This window comes from Gallinula chloropus (genome assembly GCF_964237585.1).
Source record: "Gallinula chloropus genome assembly, chromosome: 8".
NCBI classification, from domain to species: Eukaryota; Metazoa; Chordata; class Aves; order Gruiformes; family Rallidae; genus Gallinula; species Gallinula chloropus.
The window spans coordinates 10,433,992-10,448,409 of record NC_140093.1 but is presented as its reverse complement, the minus strand read 5'-3'; the positions used below and the strand labels follow the sequence as shown (position 1 = coordinate 10,448,409).

General features: G+C 51.5%; 2 protein-coding genes across 2 annotated transcripts in view; one reads left to right on the top strand and one right to left on the bottom strand.

Annotated features, from left to right (window-relative positions):
* The first annotated feature begins 3,586 nt into the window (after window positions 1-3,586).
* On the top strand, window positions 3,587-6,770 carry PLAAT1 (phospholipase A and acyltransferase 1). The gene is made up of 4 exons (XM_084267217.1): window positions 3,587-3,621; window positions 4,129-4,335; window positions 4,542-4,810; window positions 5,170-6,770. Exons 2-4 carry the CDS (start codon window positions 4,197-4,199, stop codon window positions 5,269-5,271), a joined length of 510 nt encoding a protein of 169 aa, XP_084123343.1. The 5' UTR covers window positions 3,587-3,621; window positions 4,129-4,196; the 3' UTR covers window positions 5,272-6,770.
* Window positions 6,771-7,745: 975 nt separating this feature from the next.
* The window catches only part of ATP13A5 (ATPase 13A5), a gene marked incomplete at both ends in the record, with an annotated part of 31,497 nt that continues 24,824 nt past the window's right edge, over window positions 7,746-14,418 (bottom strand). The window contains 7 exons of the mRNA XM_084267195.1: window positions 7,746-7,946; window positions 8,640-8,720; window positions 9,551-9,639; window positions 11,046-11,233; window positions 12,010-12,184; window positions 12,779-12,851; window positions 13,872-13,968. Coding sequence (XP_084123321.1) covers window positions 7,746-7,946; window positions 8,640-8,720; window positions 9,551-9,639; window positions 11,046-11,233; window positions 12,010-12,184; window positions 12,779-12,851; window positions 13,872-13,968 — 904 coding nt within the window. The remainder of the gene's footprint in view (window positions 7,947-8,639; window positions 8,721-9,550; window positions 9,640-11,045; window positions 11,234-12,009; window positions 12,185-12,778; window positions 12,852-13,871; window positions 13,969-14,418) is intronic.

The window sequence follows — 14,418 nt, the reverse complement described above, 5'->3', positions numbered from 1 at the left end:
TCTCTCAGGGATGGGTTATCTGAGAGTCTGATGTATTTCTCCTTCCTTTTTGCAAGGTGGACCCTGTATGCCAAATCCTTGTAAGAATGATGGAGTTTGCTCTGAAGCCACCAACAGCACCTCACACCTCTGTGAATGTTCCGACCTGTACACAGGACCAGTCTGTGAGGATGAGAGGATAGGTAATAACACTATTTCTGATCCCACCCTCTGCATTACACACAATGTTTCCAAAAAGAGGTGTCCTTATGCAGAGGACTGACCTTGCTCTTCGCTTCCATGCTGTAATTTAGTAACCCAGTGGGTAAGAGCCTGTGGTCACGCAAGCAGAAAGAAGTGGGGGCAGATCCCCCAGTGGAGAGGTACCAGAGGACATGATGGCAGGGCTCTGTAGAGCATACAGGGCCTGGGCCTGACACCACTCCAGAAAGGTACATTCATCAGAGAACACAGCATAAACCAAGCAGACAGGCCAGAGTTGAGGGAAAGGTTCTGTCCACAGTATGCTTAGCTTTCACTCACAGGGCTCTTATTTCTTCTTCAGTTGAAGATCCTTCCTCAGAGGATGTCGAGGGTGCCAAGGACCATACAGTTGCCATCGTCGTTGGAGTTGTGGCAGGCGTAGTTGTCATCGTCATTATCATCTCCTCTACCGTGTACCTGGTCAGGTAAGGTTTTTCCAAGCATTGCTACATTCAGCAGAGTCAGGACACATACACCCCTAACCCTTAAAAAACCCATTAATCACATACCCACGGGGCCAGAAAGGAATACAGCATTCAGCATCTCATCTGAATAATGCCAGGGAAAAGCATCACTTTTTCCCAGAATGGAGCACGTGCCATTTCCTTTACACAGGGCATTGGCATCTCTACCACAAAACCTGGCCTTCTCCAGTATCTGACCTCATTCATGCTCACACTGTTGCTTTTACCTCTCACTACAGATAAGACCAGAAATTAAATCTGGTTGTTGGTTGTGTTTTTTATCCACCATACAGAAGGAAGAGGGACACAGTTACGATATCAAGGGAATCTTCTTTGAGATGGTCCAGGGACGGATCAACTGACAGAATAGGCCAGCAAGATTTTGGCTACATTGTGAACTCTGCTTTTGATCAAAATGAATCCTGAAATACACACCTGTAATTAGCAGTGTTTTTCCAATTGATTGGTATTACTTTCAGCTCTTTTACTGTAACAGTATTTCTAGTACTTTGAGAAGATGTAATAAATAAATAAATAATTGCTTTTGCTGGAAATCCTTGTTTCTCTGAAGTCTCTCTCAGATCTCATGTTGTACCCCAAAATTGAAATATGTCCTAAATCACATTATAGACACTATTGTCTTCAGAGGTTCTTTGAAATACACAAAACCCAGACAGAATTTGTCAGCACACTGATAAGATGCACAAATCATAGACTGATGAGGTCAGAATTAATTATAGCATCCCAGGCAGGTCTTCATGAGATCATGTCACCCAAATCCTTCTTCCATGGAGAGGGGAAGAGTTGGACACAGTTCTTGCTCCTCTCCTGGTAGGGTATGTCCATCTGAGGAGAGAAATAGGTAAGATGACACTGAGCTCATTTGATGACAGGTGGAGTAAAAAAAGACAACCCTGTTGCCCCCACTGGCAGTCCTGGACTAGAAGATGGGATTGTTTGAAGCAAAGCCACCTCCTCACTGTGAGGGTAGAGTGGACAGGAAGCAGGGCTGACATCAGCCTGCGGGTGCTAGGCAAGAGCATACCTTAACAAACACTTTCTGAAGGATGAGATGGTGTCAAAAATTCTCCTTGGGGTTTCTGCAAAGTCTGAAGCTGCCACTCTCTGATAAACCTGGGTAAAGATCTGCATCAGCTCAGTCCCAGGCCATGCCAAGGACCCCCTGCAGCAGAGGATGAAGGCCTAGTAACGCACCAGACCCAGCCAGACCCCCATGGCTCAGGAGACCAAGGCTGCCTGAGCCTTGTCCAAGCCCTGAATGAATTTTCAGTGCTATAAATGAAGCTTTGGGACATAAGGAAAGCATCATTAACCCTTCCCTGATGCTTTCCCAGTCCTTTGTGAGTTCACATCTGATTACAAAAAAGAACAGTGTGGGCTTCCCATCCTTTCTGCCATAATGCTGGTTGTTATTTACTTGTGCTTTCTCCCTTTTCCCTTTTATCCATAAACTCATGTGTGCTGTTAAAAATACTTTTCTGGCTAACTTCCACCAACAGTTAGGTAGACAAAAGGCATTTTATTCTGGTCCATTCACGAGCATGCCAGCTGTCTGTACACACACAGAACAGCTACTTCGGACGTGAATGGCAAGGGGCTGTCAGCCTCATTACAGGATGAGAACAAATCAGCACGAGACCTGCTCAGGCACAAACGAACTGTCAACCTTATGCTGGAATTTCACCACCATTATAAAAGCATCTTTCCTGCCTGCTCAGCAGCAGCCTCCCATTGTGCCCTCGTGCTTGCTAACAGCGTGATTCCGTGCCCGCTGAGTGGTGCCGACCATGCTCTCCTCCCCTTGCAGTCAGTGGGAGGACAGGCTGGTCCTTTCCCTGCAGGATCCCAGCTCTCCCAAGCAACAGAGCCCAGCAGTGCCTGGGTACAGCAGAGTTCTGGGTTTTCGTGGATAAGCTCCCCCCCACCCCCCCAAGACAAGAAGAATTGCCTTGGCTTTCCACTGCAAAGTTTTGCAAATACTTCAGGCTTGAAACAAGTGCAAAACTGCAATTCAATGCTCCACCACATTAACCATGTCAATAGAAGGCAGCCAGATGATCAGTCTGCTGCTGCTCTGATCTTTTAAATCAACCAACTTGCTCACCTGACTTTGAAATGCTGAGCTTTAAATACACTGCTTACTCATTGTTTACTCCAACTCACCCAGAGAGCAGGTTAGTTGACAGCAAACCCTCCTTCTCAGCATCCTGTGCTGCCAAGAGCCAAGGAGAACAGCGGTACCTGTGCTCGGGCTGCCTGCCCCTAGGTCAGAGGGCTCTGGCCAGGCTTGATCATGAGACTCCTCTGATGTCCCCAAGGAAATTCCTGTGACACAACATGAAAGACACATGAAAAGCCCTCCTATAAATCTTTTTGCCTAGAACAGCCATTTGAATTTAGCCTGAGCTCCACCTCTTCACCAGGAAAGAAGTGAAACGGCAGCATCCCCTTTCCCTCTCGAAACGTTCCCTGGTGAGGGATGCTCACTTACCCCCCGGCTCCGCACACCGGAGCCCACCCCCGCGGGCTCGAGGGGCCAAGGGAACCGTGGCAGAGACTCCAGGGGAAGAGGAGGCGGTGCCCCATCTTCCCCGAGGATGGGACGAGCTTTTCCACCCGACGGGCGGCTGTGGGAACACCCTCTGGAGCGGAGCCTCCGCAGGCGGAGTAGAGCGCCTGCTTGGCTGCCTGGCTGGCTGGCAACCCCACCATCCCCTCCCCGCCCCTAGGGATCGTGGAAATGCCGCCTGCCCCGGAACCCGGCCATTTATAGCGGTCGGGAGGAGCCAGGACCCGGCCTAGCTTCCGCCGCTGCCCATCACACCCCCACCCCGCCCTCCCCGGTCCCCGGAGAGGCAGAACGGTCACGGCGGCAGCGGGACGGGAGCTGGGGGTAAGCGCTATGGAGGGGGTGCGGGGGATTTGGCCCGAGCCGGGTGCTAGACTGCAGGGGTAACCCGGAGCCTGGGGACGGGCTCGGCACGCCAGGCGCCCCCCTGGGAAGCTGTCCCCCCTCCACCGGAGCCGGTCCGGACCCGGTAGGAGCAGAGCCCCAAAGGAGCGCGGCCGGGAAGGGACCGGCGGGGTCTTGCGGTGGGAACCGTTCAGGCCGCTGGCCGGGAGGCGGCCGTGCGGCGGGTGAGCCGGGCACGGACTCTGCGGGTTGGCTGCCCGCCCGCAAAGGCTTCACCCTTCGCGGCAGCGCTGGTCGGGAGGGACGGCCGTTTCGTTCCGTTCCGTACCCCGCGGCAGCCCATCGTTCGCAGGCAGGACCGGCCGCCAGAGCCAGGGCCCTGCAGAGAGGGGGACCGCAACAGCAGCAGCAGCCAGGGGGCTCCTGTCTGGGGTCTGCGTGCTGTATCACTGTGCCCTAACGATGTCCCTGCCTGCCACCCCCCAGGCTCTCCACTGTGCCTCTCGTTGAGCCTGCCCAGCAAGAGGGGCATGTCCTGACCTCACGCTCTTGAGATGGCAGCTGTCGCCAGCTTCAGCACCACCTACCCCGGCAACCCTGAGCCCGGGGACCTGATCGAGATCTTCCGGCCAGCTTACCAGCACTGGGCCCTCTACCTGGGGGATGGGTACATCATCAACGTAACACCTGTAGGTAAGGCGTACCTGTAGGTAAGGCTGGTGCAGTGCAGCAACATGCAGAGGGGTCTTTAGGGTGACCTGGGAGCCCTGTCATCCACCATGGGTTACTGTTGGAGCCCGTGTGCAGGTGGCCTTTCTAGGAGCCAGCCTGAAACCTCTCTGAGGTCTTGGAGGGGCCAGACAGGGCCTGCATGGCTCAACTCATCCCACCTTCCCCAGATGAAGGGCCCCCAGCCACGTTCTCCAGCGCCAAGTCAGTGTTCAGCAGAAAGGCCCGGGTGAGGATGCAGCTCCTGAAGGAGGTGGTGGGAAACGACACCTACCACATCAACAACAAGTACGATGGTACCTACCCTCCCCTCCCGGTAGAGGAGATCATCCGGCGCGCCGAGTACCTTATCGACCAGGAGGTGTCCTACGACCTGCTTGGCAACAACTGCGAGCACTTCGTGACGCTGCTCCGCTACGGCGAGGCGGTCTCGGACCAGGTAAGTAACCGGGGTTTACCCCTGCACACCCCACAGGGCACCTCCTTGCTGCTCTATGTGAGCCTCAGGACCGGGGTACAGCCTGAAGACTGCACCAGGACAATAAAGCCCCAGGCATGGGATCCAAACCACGCCTCCCAGGAGGCTCACCCTGTGGTCCGTCTGCACCCTGGTAGTTCCCTCCTACTGAATAACAAAGCCCGAGGATAAACACCCGGGTGTTACCACTCCTGCCTGCAGGGCAGGTGCCTCTCATTTAATTGCCTTGATTATCTCTGCCTGCTCTTTATTAACATACCTGGGGGGTTAAAAAAAAAGCTTATTGCTTTCCCAGCTTGTGTTTCGTTTCCCCTGTGCAGGCCAAACGAGCAATCGGCGCCATTGGGTTTGTAACAGCTGCTGCTGGTGCCTTCTCCTTGCTGGGCTTGCTCCGGAGCAGATCCAGAGAGAAACAGTACTGACGGGCTGCAGGGCAAGCTCGGAGCTGGTCAGCAAGCTCCTGGCCAGGAGGGACCCAGGACAGTTTGCAGCCACAACTGACGCTGAGACTTACTAACAACTGTGTTGCCCTTGCTGAGAGCAGCACCAGCCTGCTTGCCAGGCTGATTTTTATTGCCTGTAACGACTTTTTGTAGTAGTCTGGGAGTACTTGCAAATCCTCTGTTCTCACAGCCCTGGTGTTCTGCTGAGGGCTGGCACAGGCTTTCTCCACACACCCTATTTTTATCAGTTATGTCCTCTAGGCTCTTTTTGTGAATAACCTATTTCATCCTTAATATTTTTACTTTTGTTTGTTTGATTTGTTGGGGGGTTTTTTAATCGAAAGTAATGGAAAAGCATTGCTGAGGGTTTATTGTGCAACCTCCAGCTTGGCCTGTGCAAGTGGAAAACCCCAGGTTCCCATGCCTGCACAAGGGCAGACAAGGCAGGAACCGTGTCTCAGAGCCTGTGCCTGCAGTGCTAAACTGAGATGCTCCTGCAAGGGCAGGAGGGAGGAAGGAAGGAAGGGTGGGTGGGACTTACAGGGTGTATCCCTCAGTGTTTTAAATGAGTGCTCTGGTTTTAGCATGATGGTGTTTTGTTTGGTTTTCCCCTGCTTGGAAAACGTCTCTTTCCCTTGGTTTCTCTGTCTCCCTTTGGGAGCAGCAGACCCCCAAACTCTGACAAAAACCTAGCTAGCTCTTTGTCTGTCATTTGTTTGTTCCTTCACAAGTACAGTAATTGTTGGCACTGGACCTAACCAAGCTTACTAGATGATTTTTAAGCTCCCCTCCAATACTGTGATTCTAGCCTGGCAGATTCTAGTCTGCCAGACCACTGAGTTTAAAGACAGACCACCATGGACTGCAAGGGCAGCCAGGAGCCTTTGCCCCCACCCCCACTGCCAAAGCTGGAACCATTGGCTTTTCAGTGACCAGAAGGTGAACTTAAGCAGTTTGTAGCCATGGCACAAGCAAGATCTTTCTCCAGCGAGCAGGAAGGCAAAGCCAGGGTCCCTATAGTGCTGTGGTCAGTGCAATTGAAGAATGAGTTGTGCAGCACCTGTGCCCCATCTCCAAACATACTGAGCCCTGCTATTCCCTTGTCACAAAGCTGACGTGTGGTTTGTCTTCGGGGGAAAAAATGGGTTTGGAAAAGTGCAATTTATTACTCTTCACTGAGAGTATCTGGCTTGCATGTCTGGGACAAAGTTACTTGCAGACCACGTGTAAGAATATTAAATCCTGTGTTGCTTTTGCTACATGCAGCTGCCTGGACTGTAAGAAGAGATGAGAGCAAAACAGCTGTCTCTCAGAGGTTTGCTATTTCTGTCGATGCTTAACATGTACATAACAGGATCAGAAGGGGGTTTTTTTTAACATCAGTTGTTTTGATATTTGAAATAACAAAGCCAAGACTTCTGGTTGTATTTTGTAGTGGCCCCTCTTACAATATTTAAATAAATGTTTTTTTTAATATGGAAAAACATGTAATAAAACTGAAAGTCCTATTTTGCTTCTTGCAAATGTAATCAAAGCTTCTTTCATGACTAAAGTAATTAGGTGGTTCAACAACTTGAAGCTAAAAGAGCAAGCAGAGGGGCTCAGCTGCTTGTACCCATCCAGCAGCTGTGCTTCAGAGCCCACGAAAAGCCCTGTTTCTAAGCACAACCAAACCTAACAACCTGCTTTCTGTCTGAGCTGGGCCAGGATGTGGTGGGGGCAGAGCACAGGCTGGAGGGATCACGTGTGCCTGCAGCAGCTCTGCTGCACTCCACAAGCTTAAACCATGCATATCCTCCCCAGTCTGGGTTTACAGCAAGCTGGGAGCTTTAACCTTTCCTATTCTCAGGGCATTATGTCTGCAAGAACTGGCAAGGGAGCACTGGGCAAGGACATCGTGCATGTGTGCCCTCTCCCATCTGTAATTCACTCTGGCACGGAAGAAAACTGGGATTACTTCATCCGGGGAGCTTTCCTGTGGTTCTTGGAAACTGCAGTATTTAATTCAACTCGGGGTTTTGCAACTGTGTGTGTGCTCCTCTGGGCCATCAGCATGGGGTCACTTATTTTGGGCTTCCTTTCCATCAAGCCTGGTGGGGGCACTGGTAGAATTTGGGTGAGCGGTGTCTGAGGGAGTGAACGTGTGTCACGGAGCAGCAGAAACCGTCGCTTTGCTGTATTCGGTATTTCTGAGTCTTTGTAGTTCCAAGACCTGCTGTTGCCATGGAGTAGAGGCAGAGCTGTTACTTTACCAGCAGCTGAGAAAACCATCATTGCCTGAGCTGCGAGGCACAGCCAGCGTGGGCCCAGCCTGCCCTGAACGGGAGGCTTTGTGCAGGGATTCCAAACGTCTGAGCCGGGAGCACGTGGCAGAATGAAAACCCAGGCTGTTCGGGGCCAGCGGGGAGGGCTGTGAGCACCACGCAGCCCTGTGCCCAGCAGCAGAGTCTCACCTAGTCCCCTTCCCGGTGTTCATAGGTAGGGTTAATGTAAATCTCATCCGTGGATTCTGCTGCAAAGCTCTTTGTGTTTATGGGAGGCCAGTTGGGATCCCTCTGCAGCATCCTCTGCCACTTTCGGTACTGGCTCTTCGACTGGTACCCAAAACAGGCTTTAATCAGCAGCCAGAGGTGCTTGTTCTGCAAGATAACATCCTGTGGAGTGACATGGCACAGGGTCAATGCTGCTGCCCTCCACAGGGAGGGAGGACCACTCAGGGACAGAAGCTACATGTGCAGCCCCTGAGCCCTGAGGGGAGCATCACGCTGGGCGCCCACACCCACTCCCCTTCCATAGTGCAGCTGCTGGATGCCACAGGAAAGCTCTGCTTGATTGTATCAGGACAACACTGATCTCAGTCTGTTTAGCTGGAGGGGACAACCCAGGGGCATGTTTTTCTTCCTAGGGCCGTGGGATGACTGGTCACTGCCCCTCGTTGGAGGGGACAATACCTGGTGCTGGACACCACCAGCCTCAACCCACAAAATGCTTTTGGGCTTAGTCATTACTGCAAAACCCGACTGCACAAGCCAGCACATCTCTGGCTGGTTGATGGTCGGGCAAGAGGAAAGTGGTGGTTTTAAAATCACTGACCCACGCTGCAGTCTGCCCCCCCTGCAAGCCTGGGCAGCGGGCTCCTCCCAGGCAGCTGCACTCAACGTCATCGCTGCATAAAATGGATTTGACTGATACACATCGAGTCTTACGGGGAAAAGGAACAAAAAAAATCCTGGTTGAGGGTTTATGGTCTGCAGGAGGACAGTGCAACTGCAAACAGGGGTAGAAAGACCTAACTGCACAGTGCTCCTGTTCACCCCAGGGAGGTGGTGGTAAACAATTGCACTTACCTCTGTAAAAAATGATATGCAGAAGGTGACCAAGAGCATCAGTAAAACATAAACCCTCCAAATCACAGGCGTGCAAAGAAGCTGTTGGAAAAGACACAAACAGCAATTAGTTTCAAATGCCTTGCCAAGATTTGCATCTGTTCCTAATGATTTGAGAGGCTGACTAACATTTTCCCAGTGGCAAGCATGGAGGAGGCAGTAGGAAGTGACAGTAATTCCTTGTCACAGACATCATGGAAGGTTTGATGCCAGATTCCCCACAGCACGGAGCTGCCTAACTGATCTCAGCCACTGAAGCTGCTGCAGAAGCCTGCAGATCAGGGACAGGGTCTTGTGCCCAAATACTCTCTGGGAGCTGCAGCTAATGCGCATGTGCAGCTCCTCTGCGTGTCCCTAAGGACAGGCCTCCACCTGAATCCATCCCCCATGCAGGATGACTGGGGCCAAGCCATGGGGCTCAGCTGTTCCAGACGCTGGGCAGCATGCTGGAGGCAACTGCCTGCACTGAGCCCTGGCTGAGGGCCTGGCCCTGCGTCAGCTCATCCAGCTCCAGGAGGCAGCGGGGGCAGCAGCAATTCCTGCCCTCTCGCTTCACTGGCCAACAAGCCGCCTCCAGCCAGCAAAACCACAACCCACCCCATTGTGCTTTTCTGTTCAGAAGAAAAGCTCAGCAAGGTATAAGCATTTTTGCTTCTCCCCAGTGCCACCCAGTCTTTAGAGGAGAGGAGGACCACCTCATTAATCAAGCCCTTGTCAGAAGGACGTTTAGAGCAGTTTGAAAGGGTTGCCCAGTCAGCATCAGGTCAGCAAATTCATTTCCAAGATTACTGTAGCTGCAGCTTCTGCTCTGCCTGCTTAGGTAAAGGGCCATCAAAATATGTGGCATGAAAAGGTGTCCCGTTTGTGCTTACCTGCATGCTGCTGTACACAGCATCAATGTCTGCGAAGAAGAGGAAGAGGCAGACTGCAAGCTGGAGGGCCAGGAGGACTGAAAATACATCTGGAGGAAGAAGAGCATTTGTGGCCCTTGCAAAGAGTGGTTTTGGTGACCAAACTCTGCAGATAAGCTGACAGGAGCCCCAAATGCTAGTGCTGTAAAACTGCCATCAGGTAAAATGCCTTTTGCTTATTTCCCCCCCGTTGAACTGAAGGTAGAGGAGATCCTCCCCAGCAGCCTGTCACAAAGCTCACCACCTACACTGTTTGTTCTTGCACAAGTGATTTGGCACATCCTGATTCTTACACAACCACAGAAAACTTGCTTGAAAGGGCACTGCTGTGAGGCACACCAGCATGTCTCCTCCTGCGCTCACTCCTCTGCGTGCTCAGCCATATGCCGGCACCGTAGGCAGCAGAGGAGGCTGCTTGTCCTCATGGGCTGCCTCCCAGGTGGGGCAGGGAGTGAAGGTGGGCTATACCTGCACCTTCCACACAAAGAGTGTGTCGGGCTTTGCATCGTCTTCCAATGGAGCCGGAGGCCACAGAGTGATGAAAATGGCTCAGAGGTCTGGAGGTGCCAAACTCATGGCAATTACCAGGAACTGGGCATCTTAAAACTAGCCAGTACCTTGGGTCAGCAGCTCCCAGCCATCTCCTGGCAACATTCTCACTGCCAGGGACTGGGAAGGGGGACAGACAGGGCTAAGTGGCAGAAACAAGGCACTGGCCCTTTGCTTCCTCCTAAGGATTGTCCCCAGACAGGGATATAACACATGGAAGTGTGTGGAGATTTCTCAGCTGAGTCTGTCCCATTCTCAGCCTGGCTGCTTGCAGGGCAGCTTCCTCCTGGTCCCACCTGTCTTCTTCAGATGACCAATGCTCTGTGAAATGGGTTTGGGACCTGCCTTTTAATGAAATACCTACAGAAAATCAACTCTGCTAAGATAAAGCAAACTCCTGCCCTCAGTCAGCCAATGGCCATAGGGCTAAACCACCTCTGTAAAACTCAGACAGAAAAGAAAGATGATTGTGAGAGGATTTTAACATTGGTATCACAGGCTTTTCTCTCTCATCCCTAGGAGTGGAAGTCAGACAAGGTAAGACCATGAATCTCAGGGGAACTCCTTTTGATGCGTGTATTTGGAAACAAATACATCTGATCCTCATACACTGTGTTCCCAATGCTGCACAGGACTGTGCTAAATCCAGCACATCGAGACACACTCTCCTTTTTCAGCTCTGCTGCCCTTTATCTCAAGGAAGAAGCTAACACAGGCAGTGTTCACCGAGCTGCTTTGAAATGGAGAAGTGGGAGCTCACACCCACCAGCAATTATTTTACACACCAATAACTGGTGTGGGTACAGAAAACCCCACAGCATCCCTTCCCCAGCAGTCACTTACAACAGGGCGATTTTGAGGCAGGAACAGGAGTCTGTGGAGTACACGATACTCCAGCTCTACTTACAGTTGGTGTAGATGGGCTTCCGGAAGGGTTTTCCCTTGGAAAAGACAAAGGCCACAATGATGCAGTTGATGGAAGACAGTGGCCACAGAGTAGTGCTTTCGTAACTGAGGACAGTAAGGGCACTGCTGCTGGTGTCGTTTCCCCCTGGGCTGGTCGGGGACACGGTCTGGTTCCCAGGAGAGCAGTGTCTGTCAGGTAACACCCAGCATTATGTTCCCTGTTCTTCCTGACCCAGCCAGCTACATATCACCCCACAGGAGTGAAAACCACGTGTTTAAAAAAAAAACAAACCAAAACCCCCAGGAAACCCCTTCTTAATTTTCTGGTTTGTGCCGAATCGTCAGCTGGGCGATGGCAGCTGTGTTTGAGAGACATGGCTGTGAAGACACGTGCCCTGGCTGCCTGTGCACCACTCTAGGACACTTGCCCTCTGGTGTCCATGTGCTTCTGCACTTGCAGCCATTTTTTAAGTCAGGTTGGGTTCCAGAAACCCCAGACCCTGGACTGTTCATTCCTAGAGGAGCTGTGCAGCCGGACCCAGAGGAGGACAGCAACATTGAGCAGAGGGAGGCAGGTGGTCCCCAGGCACCCCAGCTGCTGCCACTAGGCCAGTGATGGGTGTCTGCCACAGCTCCATGACATGGGCACCACCACCTCTCCCATGCTTCCACATTTCCAGGTAGGGAGCACCACATGTGCATGGAAAACATGCCTGTGTTAGCCCTCAGGTTGGCCCTTTACATCTCTGGATGGCATCTGCAACAACCTAATTTTGCCTTGGCAACACTCTGCTGAGTATGCACATGGATATTGGGGGGGGTGGGAGGGGAGGGAGAGGGGGGCAGAATTGTCCCACTCAGGTCCTGCAGTGTGCCTGGCTGCAGCCCACAGTGACAGCTGGTGTGTCCCACACACAGCAGCAACTGATCTGCAACTGGGATCAGAGACAAAAAGAGGAACTTACCTCTGGCTGGCCAGTGCTACATACCAGGGCTGCTGCTTCACCAGAAGGAAGCCACAGGTATGCAGTATTACAGTAAAGATGACGTTGAGGGTGATGGAGAGCAGCAAGGGAGGAGAGATGAGCTGGCCAGGAGGGCGATAAGGTGCCAGCTTTGGATAGGCTTCAGTCAAGCTCACTGGAGAGAAACCAGAGGTGTTTGCAGTCTGTGGCAACCCAACCCACCAGCATCCCTCTGCACTGGCTGGGCAAAGAGCTGCACGCGGACGCCCCCATCCACACACCACAGGTGAAGGCTGCAAAGCCTGGCCCTGGTAAACAGGCAAGAAAAGGCTTTGGTCTCTGCTATTTCCCACCCAAACCTTCTCTGAATCCCCCTCTCAGGAAAACATATAGAGAAGGTAGAGAATATCATCCCATCCATGGGCGTCTCCTTGGGTATCTAAGAGCCATGCTGGGTCTCACACTGGGATCACATGGGAGAGCCAGGAGACAAGTTACACTATCTGAGTCCCACCAGCAGTCACCAGAGCAGCTGCTCCCCTTCCTGTCGAGTCTCACACTCAAACCTTATTGGTTACACACAGAATTTGCAGCGGGTTTCCAATGAAGTCAAATCCCAGGCTCTGGGCCCCAGGAACTGGTCTAGCATCGATGGTTATGATGTTACAGCAGAAGGTGGCTTCTCATTTTAATTTTTATTGGGAAATGAAGTCAACTCTTTATGCTCAGGCTCTCAAACACACACAGCTGGCTTCCCCGAGCTGCTTACTTGTCAGGCAAACTGGAAGGGTGATGATGACATCCTGTATCAAACACTGGTAATCCCCAAAGATCTGCAGTTGCTGGAACAGAGACCAAAGGCAGCACCACCTGAGAGCTGGTGACAGCTTTGATGACACAAACTGTAGCATGACATGCTATTTCTGAGCAATGTCAGGCCAGCAACAGCACCTCATGTCCCTGGTGCAACCCCATGAGGACTAGCAAGCCCAGCTTTCCAGTTGTCAGCCAGGTCTCACTTGAACCCCTTGCTAACTCATAGCATTGTTGCTGGCATTTTAATGTTTTCCCACCCTTCCTCCAGCAGATACCACTGCCCCTTGGACCACCTAGAGCAGGTCACGCACCCCCAGCCCACAGTAACAGCAGCGACAGAGCTTCACTTTGTGTCAGGTTTGAAATGTCTTTGAGCAGTGGGAACACAGACAAAGTTACATGCTCAAACTAATGCCTGGGGAAGCTTGCTTCACATGGTGACCCACCAGCACTGCCTGTTTGCTACCAAGCCTCAGATCTACCTTGCAGGTTCACAGCAGCTCACTTGGCTGTGGGACTGCACACAGGAGGCTTGCATGAGCTAAGGCCAGAGAAGTGCCCAGAGTAAATCCATACATTAATTTCTTTTGCCTTTTTCCTTTGTTTGGCTTTTAGGGATTAAAATTTTAGGCCGTTCATCACATTCCAGTGATATACATGGTAATTCTTCCTTAACTACCTTCCTTCATCTGCCCGAGACACTCACTTCTTTTAAAAGCTTTTTTCCCAGCACAGAAGGCACCTGCTCTCCCAAAGTCCCCAACAAATCCTGCTCCTGGGTCTCCATCACCCAGCCACGCAGGATTCACCCCCCTTCTAATTCCCTTTCTTCATTTGGAAAAGACAAAGTTTTATCACTGGGCTTTTTCCCTGATTCTGTGGATCCCGACAACCAACCTACCCCCTGCCATTAATTATCCAGCTTTTCACATATTTGTTGTTCCTTGAAACCCCACGTGCCTTTTCTTCCCTGCTGAGCAATACCACTAAAGATAAAAACATACGGTGAGCACTGTGCTGATAAAAGATGGGCACGAAACACTTACCCAAAACAGCAGAGCAGCGCTGACAAACACAATCAGTCCATAAAGGGTCAGGTATTTAACCACAGCGAAGGAGGCAACCAAAGCAGCTCGACCTTCCCTGCTCAAAACACAAAACAAAGCTAACACCCCCCCCTCCCCTTACAGCTGCAATGCTGCAGGTTTAGTGCCACAGGTGGTTTCTGCTTCCCAGCAGGGCAACTCCTTTTGTTTAGGATCTCCAAGAATAGGAAACAGTTCAATTTCCAAATACAAATATTTTGGTCATAAGATACTGCAGAGCCACTTAACTACCCTTATCTGCAGCATTTTGGTTCTTTGTTTTTATTCTGCAGCTAAAATTTTAATAACCTGGCTTAAGCTGCTATTGCTTTTTCATTACTAATCTGCTCAATGGTTTTGTGGGAATCAAACCCATCTGCAGACAAAGAGGTACTTGTGCTCACGTACCTCTGGTTAAAAGGCACTATTGCTGGCTGCTCCAGGGCAGCACACAGTGTGTGGATATCAGTATTTTGAAGCAATGACAAGCAAATCTGTTCTGTGGCAA